Below are 19,749 nucleotides of genomic sequence, written 5' to 3'. Positions count from 1 at the left end.
GTCAGGATGTGTTACAGTAGGATGTTCCGGAGGACTGTCACACACAGAAAAAAAAAAAAAAAAAAAGAGTAAAACTATTCATACACATACAGTTTAGTGTGTGATCCTAGTATATACAAATGATATTTTTTACAGGATATGTGAGCTAATGGCTCTCTCAGATGAAGTGCCTCACCACATATGTCAGAGTAGTTACACCTCTATCAGTATCTTTCTACATGTGATTTGAACTCCAATTTGTAATTACAAAATTATGAGGATTTTTCTCTATTACATTAAAAAAAAATGAAAAATGAAAGCATGTGTATGTGAAGGTGCATGAATTTGCATTCTGATGCATGCACCAGTACGCTGCTGGCACAGGTGTGCAGGGGCTATTTACATTCATTTTATGAGCTATAAATGACAGAGCAGGAATCTTAGATTCATCAAATAATCGTCATTCAGTGGGGGTCATCCTGATTATCATAGCATTAAAGCGACATATGAAACAACCATTAATAATTCATAAGGTTGTCCGCCTCAATTAAGGGCTTCCTTCTGGTCTTATATCTGGCTTGTACACCAAGTATTGGTTTTCTTTATGATTGTTAAGGTGTTATGTCTCCACCTAAAGGTACTCCGAGGAACTGTGTGGGGATCGTTCATCTATGTGTGAGCCCCACATGACAAAAAGCTGAACTGATAGGCAGGATAATCATATAAACACTCAGAGCAGCATTTTAATCAGAGCCAATTATAGATCTCTGTCATATTTAATGACACATTAGGTACAAGTTGATACAATTAGCCTTGTGAAATTAGTGGAATTCAAGGGAGATATTGTACTCATCCAATTACAGATATACATCTATAGTTTTTCATTGGGAAAAAAAGCAATTATTACCATTAATGCAACTGTAGATAATGCATTACAAGTAAAGTTTTATTATTCAGCTTTAAAAATACCATTACATGCTCCCAAGATAAATGTACAATAGATTAAAATGTTCTGTATAGAATTGCACAAAGTGTCAAAAATGTTTCATAAAGTGGTTTAAATAGTGAGAAAACTACAGGAATTCTGAAAGTTTTTCCTTTACTTTCTCTTCAATGTTTGCATAGTATTTCATTTGGACAAGTATTGCTTTTGCGGCCTGTAGCTCTCCTGAAAAAGAAAGAAAGAGGGTGAAAAAGGAGGTTTAATCAATGACTCACTCAGTGACTTAAAGGGAAGCTTCAACTAGATTACAAAACACACAAAGAAGAATGAGTGGGAGGAATAGACACTGTTTCAAAGCAGCATCTGAATATTATTACCTTTACGAAGAGCAGCATCTATATGCGCTGTCAAGTCTGCCAGTTTTCCTGCAGGTAAGGAAAAGGCAAGTTCTATATCTGCACGTGTTTACAACATACCCCACACGTGGTGCTGTTTATTCACAGTGAAGAGATCTACTTAGAAACTGTACAGATTCTATACACATAGGCAAGTCTGTCACGTACTGACTTTACTGGGAGGCAATTATGACTGTTTCTGTAATGTAATGGGTCATTTGTTATGTAAAATTGGGGGCAAATTAAAAACTACTGTAGTCAGTGAAACTGTTCCCATTGGACAAGCACATTTCCTAATATCCTATGATTTGTCCTCTTCAGAGACAAGGTTAAATTTTAATCATCCTTAAGCTCAATAAAAACTCATCAAAATCTGCAAGTTCTGCCACATGCAGCATGATGTGAGCTATACTGAATTGAATCTGAAGGCACACAATTGTATCTGCTCCATCAACCAGCAACTGGCTCTGTTTGAAAAATCCAAAACAATTGTATAGGGACATTGTCTTTAAGGACTAATAGATAGCGGCGTGTGGAGACTGCTGTCTGCCATGTATAAAGCCCCTTGCAGTAGCAAACAGACATACATTATGCTGAGCGTTTTGCACTACAATTGACATTTAAAAATGTTTTTCTTGTGACACCTTCAGCGTGAGCAGTTTTGAATCACAATGAGAAATTCAAAGCTGCTCACACTGCATTTCCTGGGACACGAGTACATTCTTCCATAATCCAGTTTTTTTTTTTTTATCCTGTTCATTTTTAGTATTTATTCTGCATTAATGATTCTGAGTAATTACTGTGTATTCAGTGTTTAATGACCTTTTCATTTACTATATTTCATTGTTCATGTCATTCTCACCTTGGATTCAATCTGCCTACATATGCACTCCACCAGTGCTGGTCTGTTTGGTTGCTGTGAAAATGGGTAAATCCCTTGCTTCTCTGTTGTATTTCTGACAAGAGTAGCTCCTTGAGGAGTGTTAGATGTAGTGCTACACTGCACTTGAGGTTACTATGGTAACCACAGGTGTTTCCAGATAGACCAGAGCTGAAATCTAAGGGATTGCAACCTTGACCCTTAAAATCAAGCATGTGTGCAGTTCAGCCATTAAGTGATTCTCATCTCACACTTTAATAACTGACGATTTAGACTGAGGTAGATACATCTGACATGCAGAAAAATGTACATTACACATCCACTTTTGCTACATTAGGCAAACGACTTGCTAGAAATCTACTTAAGTAAAGTTAAAATAACAACTTGTTTACCTTTTATATCTCGGCCAATCATAATGGCCTCTTCTGGAGCCTGTGCTTCATCGAGGGCCTCATTAATCTCCATCAGCTTCATTAGAAAATTTGAATCAGCTCCAGAGTCTGTGCCCTCTTCTATATTCATTCCCTCTAGTTCCAGCTGAAACATATGATGGGAATCTGTCAAAGGTTGCTCCTTTAGATGTAAGACACCAGTCTTGACTGCCAAATGGTGACGAACGTGATCACACAGACAGACCTTGTAATTACGAATTTTGCTACAAGTTAAATCAGAGATTTGAAACTCACCATATAAAGACCACGACTCAAAGGCTTAAGCAGAGTGCCGTATGCTTTGTTAACGAGAGCAGACTGGCTTTCTGAATACTCCTGTTCTTTCTGCAAAAGAGGGATGTGTTGTGTTAGGATTATTTCTAAGCATAGCAAGTTCAATCCAAAATCATTTATTAAAAAGGAAAAGCAAGGCTGTATTATAATGTTTTGTTTTTATTTGTATTGCTATGGATTTGAAAGAATGAACCTTTACAATATTCACAGAAAATGTGAGTGATTTTACACTTTGCAATCGCAATCTATAGCATTGTCAAAAACCTTTATGATACTGATAATTATCTGTATGACATGCATCAACTCTTGCAGTCAAGCAGTTTGGGACCCTTCAGGAGATGCAGGTGTGAGTTTGACATGACAAATGTGCGGAAACAAGATGTGAGGTTTGGGTGGGAGCGGGGGTGAGAGCTCCGAAATGGTTGGCAGATCTGAGAACATTTTGCAGCTATCAGGTCTGTCGGCTCTGGTGAAAATCAATAGTCGGAAGCTCTGACCCATGGGCCCATCGTGTGAGGCTGTTTCTCTAATAACAACCAATGCAGTAGGTGGCTGCCTCATATAAGTAATGACTTTTCTATATATGATGCAAACCCCTGAGGGTGGAAGATGTCTAATTAAGAAAAAAATGGCCAGAGGTGGTGATAAATAAAACAGATTCAGTACAATATTGGACAGGTTGTGTATAAAGAAACAATTTAGGCTACCTCTCCCCTCTCACATTCTGCTGAATATGAGTTTAGCTTTCATATCATATCATGACAACATTCTGCCTTTCGCTTTTCCACCTGAGTGTACAGAATAAATTACACCCAAAGCAATACATCTCCTCTCCATCTTGCATTCATAATGTTTATTCTCGTAAACTGCCATGCATTTTTCTTAATGATCTACAAGGGGGGAAATGGAAAATGGGGAGTTTTAACACTATTTACCACATTGTAAAATAACATCTAACACATTAAAACTGATGCACTGGGACAAGCCTTATTTCCTTATGTGAAATTGTTAGGCAAGTGATCACCCTTACAGTCTCACCGTAAATGAGCTGTGGGCTCAATAAGATTTGGCAGGAACCTCAAACCTGACACAAAATTCTTTTTTGAACTAAAGGAAGTGACAATTTACAAATGCAAAGATTAAGAAAACATCAGACTTCTTTCCTAAATTAAACTTCTTTCCTTTTATTGTCTATTTCATGGAAAAAAGATCTCTAGTGGTTTAGTATTTACCTCACAAAGTTATGGAACTCTTAAATGTCCATTGTACAGGATTTATTGTAAGAAAAGAACATTCAGTATTAAATTAGTGTTTGCACACTGGTGTATGCTCAGCTAAAAATATGATGCAACCCCCCCCCCAATAAAAAAAAACAAACAAACAGTAAGGTGAGGGGTAGTCATATTGTTGCAAACTACACCCTCTGTGCTCGATGACACTAATATGGGTGTTCTACCTTCTGCAGTTACATAACCTACCATTTATTTTGCCTGTGGAACTTCTCTGCCCAGCCACTATGCGATTTTACCTGTACATTTGTCATTGTCAGACTCAATTTGGCTGAGTTTGTCAAAACATCAAGCATGAGAAGGCACTGGTTTGTATATTTGCTGAGTCTGGGATATTTACATAACTTAATTACATCAGAAATTTGCTACCTGTTAAATATCCTTTAAATATATGCAACTTAATTACTTAATTACAGCTAAATATTCTGAAATTTAGAAAACAAAAATATAGAAACTAAATGAAAGCTAATTGGATTTTAAAGCAAAAAATGTAAACAAATGAACAACCAAAGCTATATAATTATATAACCTTAAAGTTAGCTGCATTCTGTGTGCTCGTCTAAAGGGAACAGAATCCCAGCCTTAGTCCTACATACTGCTCCTTATTAATTTTTGATGAACAAAAAAAAAAAAAAAGTATGTCACAGAGTGACATAATGCAAAATAATGCAAGTGATAGGTTTTTCCAAGATATCCTCTCCCCTTGGTACATATCTTTATCTTTCAAACTCTAAATTTGCCATCTCTCAGCACAAGCTGAAATACCCCTGATGACATCACAGCAAAATTGTGTCATTTTTCTTCAACTTGTCAAAACTCTTCCAGAGCAATAGACAATATCATCCTATTTGTAGCTGGGGGGGAAACCAAACAAAACAAAAATACTGCCGTGCTACTGTACACCACTGCAGTGGATTTTAGATTAAACAAAGGCACAAAAAAATTTGGAAAACTGATGATATAACTTTAAATATGAGAATGATTTTTAATACGTGGACAAAAATTCTCTTCTGATGACTGCCTGAAGTCCAGAAAACATGGACATCACCAAATGCCGTTTCTCCCATTGAGACCCTCTGCTAGTCTTAACTACTCACTTCCTGCTTGTTTGTATGTCTCTCCTTTCCGTTTTATCTTCATTTACTGAAAAGCATGCTCTTCTATGTTGAGATCAGGTGACTCACTTGGCCATTGAAGATTATCCCATTCTTTTGCCTTGAGAAGTTCTTGGGTTGCGTTTGCAGTATGCTTATCTGTAATGTGCTGTCTGATTTGCTGTATTTGGGTGAACGTGAGAAGAAACTGCACTTGAGAATAGATCCTGCTACTTCTGGTAGCGGTCGCTTGATCAGTAAACACTTGTGGGGCATATTATGTCCCTCCCATAACACTGCATCTACCATGATTGGCAGATGATGAGCCATCTCTCTTCCTATTATGACTTCCTTGTTCTTGAGTGTAACCAGTGTTTTGTTGGTGTTGTCTTGTTGTAAACCATCTACTAGAGTTGCCTTATAATGGTCCATCAAGGCTTTTGGTGTTATTCAGCTGGCCAGTGCTTTCCTAATTTTTCCTTTTCTTTTTTCAGTATTATGGTGACCCTATTTACTCGCAGCAATCTGACATCATATTAAGAACTTCAGTGAAAATCCACTAGATATTAGTTCAAAACTTTGAATGAATGTCAGATATTATATCTACATAAAGTTTCATAAAATACACAAGGAATCAACCTCAGCCTCACCACGACTGTGATTGTCAATCAACTGTCCAATTAGGAGGATCTGAAAATGCCAAAGCAGGTAATACAATACTTTGTATTAAACCCATTGAATCAAAGTTAAAAGTTTGCATTTCAGTGTAATTTTGACAGTTTTAAACATCTTAAATCTACCTTGGTGGTGTACAGAGGCCAAATTAAAAAGACGGTGACATGGACCTTCCTTAGTGTAATTAGAGTTTACATAATGGGTCAATATACACAAACACAATCAGGACTGTCTTGACAATGAAGTAATTGTTTCAGTGATCTTATTAAGCCAAACCGTCCAAATTTGACTAATAAAGAAAATAATCCGCATATAAAACATCTTAATAGTCACAACATCTTACCCCCTATTTTCACTCTATTATTTTCAGGGGAACAATCTCAGCTACTTACTTTCCCTAATCTATCCAAATAGACTCCTGAGTCACAATTTAGCAGCTTGTGATGAAACCTCTTATCCTGGTAGGAGTTACAAAGTGTCCATTCATAAGGCAAGATGAGTAATTGAATGAAAACTTTCTAAACCAAAGTTAACTTTTGCTTTCTTAACCTGTATAAATATTTAATATACCTCTGTTTTTCTCATTTTGGATTTTGCAGTTATAATATAAAATGTTTTGGAACGCAGGTCCTAGTAGGCACTTTTACATTTCACAGCAGGAAAAGCACTAGTTTAATTATCAGCATAAATAACATAAAGTCATGTTGGCTTACTGGAGTTGCCTCCTGGTTTTCATAGCTGAAATAAGCAGCCAAGAATCCCTTCAGCTACACTGATGCAATTCAACATGTAAAGCTGTTTATATTACTAGATTTGTCCATTTTTCCCAATTTTATACCCCTTTTTTCTTTTCCCTGAGAAACAAATGCTTGTTCGTCTACACATCTACAATTCCTTAAACTTGCTTCCTATGAATTGAGCTTGCTTGGTAGCTTAAAACAGACCAAGTTCCCTAACCAGGCCCTACATTTGTCAGTGTCTTTTAACAAGCCCATCTTTCTTACTTTGCCCAGAGTTACTCCCATGGCCAAGTCACAATGAATTATCACGACAAAACAAAAATGCACACACAAGTGGACAAATGGGGAGAAGGGGTCAGACCCAATTTCCTGTGTCACAGGGCGACTAATAGAAAGGAAAGTGTTCTCTGACTCACAGACCATCTCACTCAGCAGATCTCTTTCCCCCTTACATTGCCCCTGCCTACCACAGATTTCTGGCTGAAGTTGTCTGGATGAAGAGACCGCTGGAGCTGCAAGTATGTTTTCTGCAGCTTTTGTGTGTCCAGTGTGAATGTGTAGTCACTGAAAAAGGTAACACGTGATAAAATGAATGGACTGGATTCATTTGGAAAACTTTTAAAGATGGTGGCATATGTTAAGGTAAACAAGAAACTCACCAATCCATGATCTTGAAGTAGGATGTCCCTTCTACTGGGGGCTGCACTGCTTTGCATGACACGCAGAAAAATGCAGGTCTTTTGTCAAGAAGATGCTTACAATTCCAACAGTTCAATTTAATTTGACTTGTGCAGCAATTCCTGGGTGAAGCGGATTGATTAGTGAAGTAAAACAGCTCTCTCCCCTTTCTGAGTGCTCTGAAGTTCATGTTGCTGTGCCATGTGCCCTTCCTGTGGAGGCTGGTAGACATACAGTAAGCTGTACATGTAACAGCTTTAGAAACAAGCACTCGGTTGGTGGTTAGCCAGCTTGAGTGCAGTACAGCCCGGGATGAGCCAACAATCCTCAAAGAGTTGACAGACAACATTTCTGGAATTAAAATGCACTACTCGCTGTCGTGCACTCAATAAATACACGAAATGTTCGCTGCCAAAACACATCTCTTCCCGGAAAAACAAAGGAAGAAGAGCGTTCTTCTTCTACGTTTTGTAATGCTGCCACACTGCCGCCGCTCGGTGGGTTTCGAGTTCTCGATGGAAAACCAACAGCTAGCTGGCAACAGCAAACGCAATTTGTAAGGAACTATTGATAAAGTATCCTTAGTTTTGGACACAGCACACCAATTGAAGTAAGCTGAGCACCTCACAAAATTTGCAGTGTTTGTAAGTAGTGTACTAGTGTCGTTTTAGGTGCGGCTTTTGCCGAGGATGTAACGATAACAAGAACCCCTGGTCTGCATGTAGCTAGCTTAGCTCACTAGCTGAACAGTATAGCTTAGTTTGCGAACATGTCTTAACAACAAAATGCCTTTATTCGTGGTCGGTATTGACAAATAAGCTGGTTGTTGTCAGATTCTAGTTCACGCCCTTAAAAACAGCCTTTCATGTTATTTAAGGGCACATGTAAAGAAAAAAAGCACCCGGGTTTAACTTTATGTTGAGTAGCTTGCTCAGCTAGCTAGATGACAAAGGCATCCCATGTTATGGTTATGAGCGGTGACAAAAACAAATTCAAACTAGCTTATTTTTATTATTATTATAATAAATAATCACTCGTTTAAGAAGCATCAGCTTAAAACATCACTTAATGCACGCTTGCGTAACTTTAATTGCCTTTTTCAGAAAGTCTAGAAGACTGCATTTTCATACCAAGTGGGTTGTTGTTTTTTTCTCTTTCAGATTCAACTGCGTTCTGATAAAACAGGCAATGCTTCATGAAGAGTTCTGGATACTCAGTGAGTGGCTAGTCCGCCAGGGACATCATCAGGCACTGGAGCACAGATAACACCTCCAAACTTGTGAGTTTATTGACTAAGAGTACTTTTTGCTGCTTCATCATCCATCCATACAGGCGGTCGCAATACAACAGCTGCTAGCTGTGTGACGAAAAAAAAATTCTCTGAACACTGGCCAGTCTAAATATGCTTATTTGGCCAAGAATCAGACTAGGCGTCTCGACTGTTTGTCATTACAGTTTCCTACCAAAGTACAAGCTCTGTGATGAATGCCAGGTCTTGATTCTTGTGTGTGTGTGTGTGTGTGTGTGTGTGTGTGTGTGTGTGTGTTTATGTTTATGGGAGGTTGCAAAAGCTGACGGTAGAGTATTCCAGAGAGACACTTGTTGGAGACAGCAGCTTCTATAAGGTAAACAGGATCTCTTCCTGAAGGTCGAGGGAGGTACTTCTCAAGGCCCCCACAGACAATACTCTGGGTATTATTAACGGAAACCACTAAGAATAGAGAGCAGGGGAGCAAGGTGGCTCCTCTGGCGGTCACGTTGTTTGGGTTAAACAAGCCAAAACGGAACATCTTCTTAAGAAGAGTGACTTCTCGAGCTTTCATGCTGGGTGTGGCAATTTAGAGGGCTTTATCTGGCTCTGATGTACAGCAGAGGAAAGGGAGATTAGTTGTGGATTGCTCTTGGCTGTTTATGTATGGAGGACTTGTGCTTTACAATTAGAATCTGTAAGTAAAACACATTTTCATACCTAATAGGACATTGTTAACCTATCATTTTATATAAGCTATGTATTATGTGCCTTTTTTTTATTTTGGATTTTTTAAGGCAGTGCATGACTTTGGCTGGTCCAGCAATATCCCCCAGATAATGCATTACCTACCTACTAAAGGAAAGAGTCTCTGTATGTTTGTGTCTGTTCTTCACTTTTCTTAAACATTCATCATAAGGAAGGTGATATATCCTAGTATTGGGACAAAAATTTCCTGCAATGCATTTTTGTTCTAATTGCAAATACATACATAGATACATACATACATACATACATACATACATACATGTATTTACTCAGACATACATGTCTGAGTAATCATGTCTGGTATGTCATTACTTGTGTTTCATAAGTTTGTCAGTTATATTTGGATGATGAATTGATTTTGTGTTAATCAGCTGACTTCACTTTGTGTGATCTAAAATTTTTGAGGAGATATTACTTTTTATTGGAGTTTGACTAATTTATTCATGTTTCTTCTTTCTGAAGGACAAATTGTATCAGACAGCATATTGGAATCGGATCAGATTTTTTTGAATCACCAAATATTGGTATTAGTATTAGTACAACCAATACAAAACTAATAGCAAAGAAATTAGATTAGATTAGATTAGATAGAACTTTATTAATCCCTCGGGTGGGTTCCTCTGGGAAATTCGATTTCCAAAAAAGCACAGCACCGACAGAAGTTACAGAATATTATATATATATATATATATATATATATAAATACAGAGACAATATAAATAAAATATACGAAGGGGATAAATAGAATAAATAGGAATAAAAAATAAAAAATACAAGTGAATTGCACATTTCAAGTATTGAGGTCTATTGCACTGTTGACTATTTACAAAAGTATTGCACAAAAGGTATTGCACAGTGAGGTGAAGAGGCACTACAGCTTAGTTGTTCCCCCCTCCTTTGTCCTCCTGTTTCCCCTCCCTCTCCCCTCCAGAGAGGAGTTAAACAGTCTGATGGCGTGTGGGACAAAGATGGGACAAAATCAGAACGATGTTAAACGATGATTCAAAGGGTTTAATAAAAAAAGTGTTGGATTACCTGTTTTGGCATTTTCATATGCTCACAAGTTACTAGTAATTAGCAGTCGGGTTTATAACGCTATAGCCTCCAAAGTAGCATTGCTTTGGCTACAGCATTTTTCTCTTTGGATCCTCCTTGGGCTGGTTTAATTATCTTTACTGTCACCTTTGTGTTAATACCTACATGCTAAAAGAAACATCTTGAGTGTGCCCTTGATAGAGTATGGGTTTGTGTCATTTTGTGGGACTGTAGCATAAGGTTTATGTTGTTAACTCATGGTAATGTGACAGCGTACATTATGTCATACCACCTTGTTAATAATGCAAAAGTTATATAATGAGCAGTGTAAGGAATTCCTTTCTTCAGTGAGTAAATATGTAACAAAATGAATTCATTTTTAATTTTGATGACTGTGTCCTCAGCAGCTTAGTAAGGCTGTCTGCGTGTATCTTCCATCCAGTGTGAAATTGTCTCACATGCTGGATTATAGAGCTGGGCTATAGAACGATAACGATATGTATTGCGAAATAACCTTTTCTCGATAGAAAAGGTTAGTTTACTAAACAATAGTTTACTATTGCGATAGGCCTCATCTCTCTTGTCCTCTTAAAAAGAACAGCCAATTCAAATTAAGTAGCGCAGAGCCAAACCAATCACAGCCGCAGCGTCACGTCACGTGACTTGTTACGTACAGCACAAGTGCCAAGCCGCACATGTGTATTGGTTTGGGAAGCAGCCAGCCACCGTGCCGCCCGAGTGTGCCAACTACAGAAAAATCAACCGAGAGCGTGACCGAAGGTTACCGAAGAGAAAACAGATGATGGTTCCAATGCTGGAGAGATTGTCGAACGGAAGTGCCATAGAAGTTCCGTAGTGTGGAGGTATTTCGGCTATTTCAAATCTGACAAAAAACAGAGTAGCGCGCACTGTAAATTGTGCCAAAAGCAAGTCTGGAAATACAATAAACCGGTGCATGCTCAATCTCTGACTGGAAGCGCTAATTCGTCATTCGGCTTTTGTCAGACTAAAGTAACTGTTAAAACTGTTTGAAAAGTGAAGCTATACAACAAGGAGAGATTGAGAATTTCCTTTTAGTTCTCAGTTTATTTGATATTGACAAAAGTTAGTCAATTTTGTCTGATCTTCTGTAAAACAAACTAGGATTTATTTTTAGAATTAATATTTTGTTTCTAAGTGGAATTGACAATTTAGTAGTCTGTTTTGTTTGTTCTATTTTGAAACGCTTTAGTGGCTGCCTTTTGTGTAGTTTGCAATATTTGCCTTTATTTATCTGAAAGTCTCATGTTCCTTAAGTACATCTACCCTGTTGAACTTATTATGGGAAATAAATATTTAAATCAAAACAAGCTGCTGATTATTTCACATTTTACTTGTGAGCAACGGCACATTTAAATCTTACAAATATAGTTATTTGGCTTATATCGTGATATATATCGTTATCGCCTGAAATGAAAAAAACATATCGTGATTTGAAAAAATCTTATATTGCCCAGCTCTACTGGATTATGAGCAACTCCACTATCTGCTATATCACCACAGTTGTGATGTAAATGAATGAGTAATGAAAGTCGAGTTTCTGTTTAATTATTTAGCAATGGTTATTACATGTGTATGTGCTTTGTTCAGTGAATGTATTCATGGCCACCCCACCATAAGAACAATTTAAATCTGTGGGTAACTGTTCAAAATTCACTTTTTGAGGTTGTCTACACATTTGAATGATAAATGAACTGGTACTTATATAGTGCTTTTCTACTCAATTTGAACACTCAGATTCAAATGTTTCTGAACTTGAGTGCCAAAATCTTTTAATATGCATTGAAAACCCTGCCTCATTAATTGGCTCCATTACTTGTATAGGCCGAAAACCCCATGTTAAACAGATGGATGAATCTCATGTTGTCTCATCACTGTATTATTGTAGGGTCTTTATCTTACAATGTAAAGTGCCTTGAGGTGGCTGTTGTTGTGCCTGTTTTAGTTTTGGTATTCAGATTTTGTGTTATTATCAGCATCAGAATAGAGAAGTGGAATTTATGTGTTATTACTGCTGATGAACAGTAATAATACAACCTCTAACGATTAACAAGTGTGAAATTACTGCCTACCTAACTTAGTCATTTATCACGTTTACACCCTGCATACATATTGAAGGCAGCTGTTTCTTTGCCTGTATGGGGTTTTTTTTTCTTAACATAGGCAGCCCATTAACACTTCACCTTAATCTTGTAGGAGTAATTTAAAACACAGATAAATTTACTTTATATTTTATTGATTGACATTTAACCCTAACATTTGAAATGACTTGTGTGGTATGAAAGTCCTTTCAAAGCAAGATTAATTGAGCCTGCTTAACAATAGGAAAATCAATAACATAAAGTTAAGTAAAGTTAAACACCAAAGTCTTTGTCACAATCGCTATTCATTACTCCTGACAGCCTTCAAATTAACCATGGTCAGTGTTCTGATGTGTGCCCTTGTTAGTTAGAATTATAGCATTGATTTCTCTGCTAGGTTTTGTGTCGTCGTTTAGGCAAAGGTTGCTTAAGCATTACAGGGAAGGAGCGTTTAATTTGTAAACAGACATTTCTGTATTGTTCTGATGTTTGACAGGGGTCTTTAATTCAATACATCACTGTCTACATTCTCTATGTTCCCACAGATAAACCATGATCCCCATCACCGAGCTGCGGTACTTTGTGGACACACAGCCAGCATACCGCATCCTGAAACCTTGGTGGGATGTCTTCACCGACTATATCTCCATTGTCATGCTCATGATTTCTGTTTTTGGGGGAACACTGCAGGTCACCCAGGACAAGATGATCTGCTTGCCCTGCAAATGGGTGGTCAATGAAACCTGCAAGAGGAACTTCAATTCAAGCATCACATCATCAGTGCCCAAAGGGATCCAGTATGATTTGGACCGCCACCAGTACAATTATGTTGACGCTGTCTGCTATGAAAATACATTGCACTGGTTTGCCAAGTATTTCCCCTACCTAGTATTACTCCACACCCTTATTTTTCTAGCTTGCAGCAACTTTTGGTTCAAGTTTCCACGGACTAGCTCCAAACTAGAACACTTTGTATCTATCTTGCTAAAATGCTTCGATTCTCCATGGACAACAAGGGCACTATCAGAGACAGTGGTTGAAGAAAGTGACCCAAAACCAATGAAAATGAATGGCTCGATGGACCACAAAGAATCTGTAATAAGTGAGGATGTTGAAGCAAGTGTTCCTATGCTTCAAAGGACAAAATCACGCTTTGAGCAGGGCATTGTAGATAGAACGGAAACAGGAGTTTTGGACAAGAAGGAGGGTGAACAGGCAAAAGCTCTGTTTGAAAAAGTGAAGAAGTTCCGCATACACGTGGAAGAAGGAGACATTGTGTACAGACTGTACATACGCCAGACTATTATCAAAGTCATCAAGTTTATTTTGATAATCTGCTACACAGGGTATTATGTGCATGATATTCAATTTAGTGTTGACTGTTCTGTAAATATAGAGAGCCTGACTGGTTACAGCGTGTACCGTTGTGCTCACCCACTCGCTACACTTTTTAAAATCTTAGCATGTTTCTACATTAGTTTAGTGGTGGTGTATGGTTTGATCTGCATGTACACGCTTTGCTGGATGCTTCGGCGCTCCCTAAAGAAGTACTCCTTTGAGTCAATCCGGGAAGAGAGCAGCTACAGTGACATACCTGATGTGAAGAATGACTTTGCATTCATGTTGCACATGATCGATCAGTATGATCCTCTGTACTCAAAACGCTTTGCCGTGTTCCTCTCAGAAGTAAGCGAAAATAAGCTGAGGCAACTCAACCTCAACAACGAGTGGACACTGGACAAACTCAGGCAGAGGATAACTAAGAATTCTCAGGAGAAGTTGGAGTTGCACCTTTTCATGCTTAGTGGCATTCCAGATACAGTGTTCGATCTGATGGAGTTGGAGGTTCTTAAACTGGAGCTAATCCCAGATGTGACCATTCCCCCAATCATTGCTCAGCTGGTTAACCTGCGAGAGATGTGGCTTTATCACACCCCAGCCAAAATAGAAGCTCCAGCTTTGGCTTTTTTGCGTGAAAATTTAAAGTCTCTGCATATCAAGTTCACCGACATCAAAGAAATCCCCTTATGGATCTACAGTTTGAAGAATCTCAGTGAGCTTCATCTGACAGGGAATCTCAGTGCTGAGAACAACCCTTACATCGTCATTGATGGGCTCCGTGAGCTCAAGAGACTCAAAGTGCTTCGGCTGAAGAGCAATCTCACCAAGCTACCTCAAGTGGTCACTGATGTGGGCATGCACCTCCAGAAGTTGTCCATCAATAATGAAGGAACCAAGCTCATGGTGCTCAATAGTCTAAAAAAGATGGTAAATCTGACAGAACTAGAGCTTATTCGCTGTGATCTTGAACGCATACCACACTCAATCTTCAGTTTACACAACTTGCAAGAGATTGACCTGAAGGATAACAACCTGAAAACCATTGAGGAGATCATCAGCTTCCAGCATCTTCATCGGTTGGTCTGCCTTAAGCTCTGGTACAACCAGATTGCCTACATTCCTATTCAGATTGGCACCCTGAACAACCTGGAGAAGCTGTACCTGAACAGAAACAAGATTGAGAAGATCCCCAGTCAGCTGTTCTATTGCCGCAAGCTGCGCATCTTGGATTTGAGCCATAACAACCTAACCTATATCCCAACAGATATTGGCTTCCTCCAAAATCTTCAATACCTGGCAGTGACAGCCAATAGGGTAAGTGATGTAATAAGCATAGTTTCCAACCATTTTAATATTATCCTAATTATAGATTGGAGTTTATCCATAATGCTTTATTTGTATTGTTTATTTGCTGATAAAACAATAAATGAACTTACAAGTCATAATTTCTTTCCTTTTTTTTCCCAATGCAAAATTCCTTGTTCTTTAAAATACAGATTGAGAACCTGCCTAATGAACTGTTCCAGTGCAAGAAGCTTCGCACTTTGAACTTGGGAAACAATTGCCTGCAGTCTCTACCATCACGATTTGGAGAGTTGACTGCATTGACACAACTAGAGCTTAGAGGAAATCGCCTAGAGTGTCTGCCGGTGGAACTTGGAGAGTGCCGACAGCTGAAGAGAACTGGTCTTGTGGTGGAAGAGGACTTGTTCAACACACTGCCCACAGAGGTCAAGGAGCAGTTGTGGAAAGCGGACAAAGAACAAGTTTAAAAAACAGGTTTGCTTCTGCAAGTACAGATACTGATCTACTGGCTCTGGACCTACAAGTTGGTCCCAGAGGCTTGCCATAACAGGCAGTATTCCTGCTGCATTGTGCCGTTTCTAAGTTTGGGCATCAAGAACCAGTGCCAGGTAGAACCAAAATCCTGGCAGTTTCTGGCTGTCTTCTTAGTCTATTTGATTTATTAATTCCTTCACAAAAAACTTCTCAGGCCTTTACATTATAATTCAGTAATGATGCTTTTTTTTTTAGCAATAATATAGTTTGAATCTTGTGTTTACATTTTTATGCCTCTCGATTATGGTATAGAAGACAGTGTATGCCACTGATCAATACTAAAAAAATAAGGTTTAATACATTAAAATATTTTGTCAGGTGTTCCGGTTTGAAGGCACAATGAGATGGCAAAATTACTTCCAAGACATCTTTATTTCTGTATATAGACGATAATCACTTGTTTTGAGTTACAAAGACACTATTAAGAGTGATATGATAGTATGACTTAACAAAACAGTAATAACTATAGATGAGTGGAATATGATTATACTGAGAGCCTTGTACCTAAAGGTGGTTTACAAAGTGGGAAGAAGAAGGCCATTGAGGACACTGTTAGTATTGTAGCGCTAAAGGGCTTTTTGTTGGTTGGTTGGCTGATCATCTTTTGATACTAGAATGGACAATTTGGCAGAATGTAGGGTTCGGTTCCCTCTTTCTATGGAAAGATGTGTGTTTGACCTAGTGCTAAAGGAAAAGCAATTATTCTGCTGCATATCACTTATTGCACTAGCATTAAAATGGCATTAGTGAAGCTTATCAGAATACCCTAACCTTACTGCTAGTATATCTTTAATGGAAAATAACATTTTCGCAAAAAAAGTATATGATATGTTTGCAATAACTTGCACATAACAAAATAAAATGCGGGGGAATGCTTAAAGATTTTGAATGAGATGAGTCGTGTCTGCCTCACAGGAATTCAGATTAAGTTTATACAGAATGACAGTGGTGAAATTCAAATGGAGCCTGAAAGTATTTGTAATATGTCTGTCAAACGTAGAGGCTTAAATGAGATTGGGGCTTCGTTTTTTTGTAACAGATGTAAAAAGAATCACTGGTGATAAGCAATGATAGCTCAATAGCTACAAATAAGAAAGACCAGACATGTCATCATGTCTTTAAATGTATTTTTTAAGCACCTAGCCTCATGTTCATTTTAGTTTGTTACTATACTCAAATTCTGTTACTTTATTATTACTGGACTGCATTAGTGTGCAATGTTCAGTGAAGAAGCTGCTCACCTATGTGTGAGAAAACACACATCCTAAATGTTAAATGTTGGAAATGTTACATATTACTCACTGAGGTGAGGATAAAAGTCTCTTTTACTGTTTTCTGCTGATATTAAAAAGCTAGTAGTAAAGAAATTTGAAATTTTACTGCTACAGAATCAACCTGCATTCCAATTAAATGAAAAGAAAATGAAGTAAATCTTACAAGTTGATCAGATTAGTTGCCTTATTTTCTCCTCTCGTTGTCATGCATTGATTGTTATATTTCTGTTGTCTGGTCAGATGAAAATTGTTAGTTTTTCAAAGTGCACCATAATAATAAGCCCCAGATAGTGATGGAGCTTTTGTTGTTATAGTTTCCTTAATTTAAGCTGTCCGGTAAAACTTCTACAAGGCTGTACCTAGCTGTTGAGTTTAGATTTTGGTTACTGAAGATGCACAAAGTGTAGTTTATTATTAATGTTTTATTATTATTTATTTATTTGATTTGATTTTTTTTTTTTTTTTTTTTTTTAAAAGCTCATCTGTCCAAAAGACCATTGAGCTTATGCCAGGCATCCATAGTGCATTGTTCATTCAAAAGACAGTATTAGTCACAATATAATCAAGCTTGCACACACAATAACCCAATGAATCATCATCTAAATTATGCTCAAGATCAAGGTCATTTGTTGTTTTATGGGCAATAACCTCTGAGTTGTGATGGATCGGGTGTCAGATAAGCTACTTTGTCATTGACGTTCTGGGTTTTGGGGAAGGGTTTTATTTGTTTGTTTTTATACCCGTCTTTGTTTTAGTACCAGATGTAAGAAAAAGAAAAGATATGTTTTTTTGTTTTGTTTTTTAAATCAATAATCAGACTTAATTGGAAGTAACCAGTGCATTCTTTTTCTCAAAATATGAACTTTATTTCTCACAGTTAAAAGCATATTTAACCTTCACTAGTTTTTAATTAAGAAAGAGAGATTTTTTAGGTAAAGGTTTACTTGTTTTTGCTCAATTGAGAGTGACTATTCTGTATTTTTGTTTTGACACAGTGACCAAGACAAAGCTAAAAATTTGGAATTTGTTATTGATCCACAGTTCTGATGCAGCACAACACACAACAGGAATTCTCGTATTTACCCCAAGAAAAATACAATTCCTGTTCTAATAAAGATTGACTGAAGCAATATACATAATAGAAAACATTTCAGCTATGCGCATCTATAACCGTGACATGTTTGACTATGCTATGTTGTGCAGTATTACATTTATTTAAGCTGTATTGTTAGTAACGATATACCGTAGATTTCTAATGTGCATTTGTATTCATTTTGTCACATTGGTTTTACTAAAGACATGGTGAGATTTTCACATTAAGTAGATTAGAGATCGTTGTGCTTAAAGGATGCTTTTGCACTATAGCACTTCTCTCAGAACTTACTTTTAGGTGTTGCAAACAATAGTGTACAAGTTATTGTATGCACATAGAAAAACCTGTTTTGGGCATTTTCCAGTGTGGGAAGGTTTACCTGAATGACTGCCAGCCACGAGATTAAATTTAAGTTTACGCTTTTACATAGAAATATTAAAAAGGAAAAAAAGAGATGAATTTTGGTCTTTAGTGGAGCATTTTGAATGACACCCACAAACACATTAGCAATACACCTATTTAGTAAGACAATCGACTATTCCATTTAAAAGAGACATCATGTCATCACCTCTGAGTGATTTGTTGCAATCAGTACTGTAAATAAGTGGTCAGTGCATAGTGTAGTAACATTATATAAACATGTTTTTGTCTTAGTCACTGTTAATCTTTCTTTTTTCATTTTTATTATTAGACTAATTTTATTATTTTAATTTTGATATCTGTTAGGATTATTGTAGAACTAAATTTCTCAGGAAAGCAGCCAGTACTCACTTTTTTTTTTTAGTTGATTGCCTATTATTATTATTATTATTATTATTACGGTATTATTTTTTTATTATTATTTCTTTTAATAATTTAAACGGTTGTGATAACATTTTTATATCAAATTTCTATACATTATTTTTTAGTTTTGTGTATTTAATATTAACTGCTGAATTGAAACTAAGTGTATCTGTATTTTCAAGGAGAAACCACTTTATTTGACCTTTCTTGTGTTTTTGTCAAACATCTCATGTCTGAATTGTCTTTATTGTGAGCAATAGATAAAGCCCAAGTAGTTTGTCTGATTAATGGGACTTCTTTACCCTTTGGTTTCTGTTTTCTATTTTTAATTTGTCTTTTTTCCTCTTAAAATGTTTAATTTGGGTACAAAATAATTTTGCATCTTTCTCTGTTTCTCTCAGACGTGTTATCTTGACACACTTGGTTTTGTGCAGTTTTGTTTTGTTTTTTGCCAAAGGAACATCATCAATGCATCAGTACTGACGTTGAGTGTGTTTGAACATGTTTCTCTTCATTTCTTGTACACCACTGACTCCAGTAAAATAAAAAAATGAAGTAAGCCACATTTGTCTTGGTGTGTGTTGGGCTTTTTGCACAAGAAGGGTTAAACAATTACATAAAGGTTTAGCTTGATGTGCAAGTGTGCAGATACAGATACTGACCAGTGTGCAAATGTGTAAACCACCACACTATGGAACCCCTGGCACTGGTTGATATATACCAGTATAACATCTCTCATACTGTAGGTGTTCAACTGGCTGCAAAGACCCATATCATGCTACAGTCACACATGTTCAAACAGAGGTTGGAGATAGTGGCATGACCAAACCTACAAATTGAAATTTCCTT

General features: G+C 37.2%; 2 protein-coding genes across 4 annotated transcripts; one reads left to right on the top strand and one right to left on the bottom strand.

The window, feature by feature from the left end:
• Positions 1 to 694: 694 nt before the first annotated feature.
• On the bottom strand, positions 695 to 7,855 carry hscb (HscB mitochondrial iron-sulfur cluster cochaperone). The gene is made up of 6 exons (XM_004566722.4): positions 7,380 to 7,855; positions 7,188 to 7,284; positions 2,884 to 2,973; positions 2,590 to 2,734; positions 1,300 to 1,347; positions 695 to 1,147 (listed from the first exon to the last, which is right to left on the bottom strand). The coding sequence occupies exons 1-6, from the start codon at positions 7,745 to 7,747 to the stop codon at positions 1,053 to 1,055; spliced, it is 843 nt and encodes a 280-aa protein (XP_004566779.1). The 5' UTR covers positions 7,748 to 7,855; the 3' UTR covers positions 695 to 1,052.
• Positions 7,856 to 7,878: 23 nt separating this feature from the next.
• On the top strand, positions 7,879 to 19,463 carry lrrc8ab (leucine rich repeat containing 8 VRAC subunit Ab). 3 transcript variants are annotated; one of them, XM_004566718.5, is made up of 4 exons: positions 7,879 to 8,008; positions 8,559 to 8,677; positions 13,116 to 15,225; positions 15,408 to 19,463. In XM_004566718.5, the coding sequence occupies exons 3-4, from the start codon at positions 13,123 to 13,125 to the stop codon at positions 15,681 to 15,683; spliced, it is 2,379 nt and encodes a 792-aa protein (XP_004566775.1). In that variant the 5' UTR covers positions 7,879 to 8,008; positions 8,559 to 8,677; positions 13,116 to 13,122; the 3' UTR covers positions 15,684 to 19,463. The 3 variants fall into 3 exon arrangements, with proteins under 3 accessions (XP_004566775.1, XP_004566777.1, XP_004566776.1); XM_004566720.4 differs by having other exon boundaries at positions 7,888 to 7,954; XM_004566719.5 differs by having other exon boundaries at positions 7,914 to 8,042.
• The last annotated feature ends 286 nt before the right edge of the window (positions 19,464 to 19,749 follow it).

The sequence above is a fragment of the Maylandia zebra genome, linkage group LG12 (genome assembly GCF_041146795.1).
Source record: "Maylandia zebra isolate NMK-2024a linkage group LG12, Mzebra_GT3a, whole genome shotgun sequence".
In the NCBI taxonomy this organism is placed as follows: Eukaryota; Metazoa; Chordata; class Actinopteri; order Cichliformes; family Cichlidae; genus Maylandia; species Maylandia zebra.
This window is presented reverse-complemented; position numbering and strand designations above follow the sequence as displayed.

Excerpts from the sequence above, each read along its gene's own strand:
- hscb (XM_004566722.4), bottom strand. The coding sequence starts at position 7,747 with ATGTTGTCTGTCAACTCTTTGAGGATTGTTGGCTCATCCCGGGCTGTA. Across the intron at positions 7,285-7,379 it reads TACTTCAAGATCATGGATTG|TGACTACACATTCACACTGG; the intron begins GTGAGTTTCTTG and ends TACCTTTTTCAG. Across the intron at positions 2,974-7,187 it reads ACTTCAGCCAGAAATCTGTG|AAAGAACAGGAGTATTCAGA; the intron begins GTAGGCAGGGGC and ends CCTCTTTTGCAG.
- lrrc8ab (XM_004566718.5), top strand. The coding sequence starts at position 13,123 with ATGATCCCCATCACCGAGCTGCGGTACTTTGTGGACACACAGCCAGCA. Across the intron at positions 15,226-15,407 it reads TGGCAGTGACAGCCAATAGG|ATTGAGAACCTGCCTAATGA; the intron begins GTAAGTGATGTA and ends TTTAAAATACAG.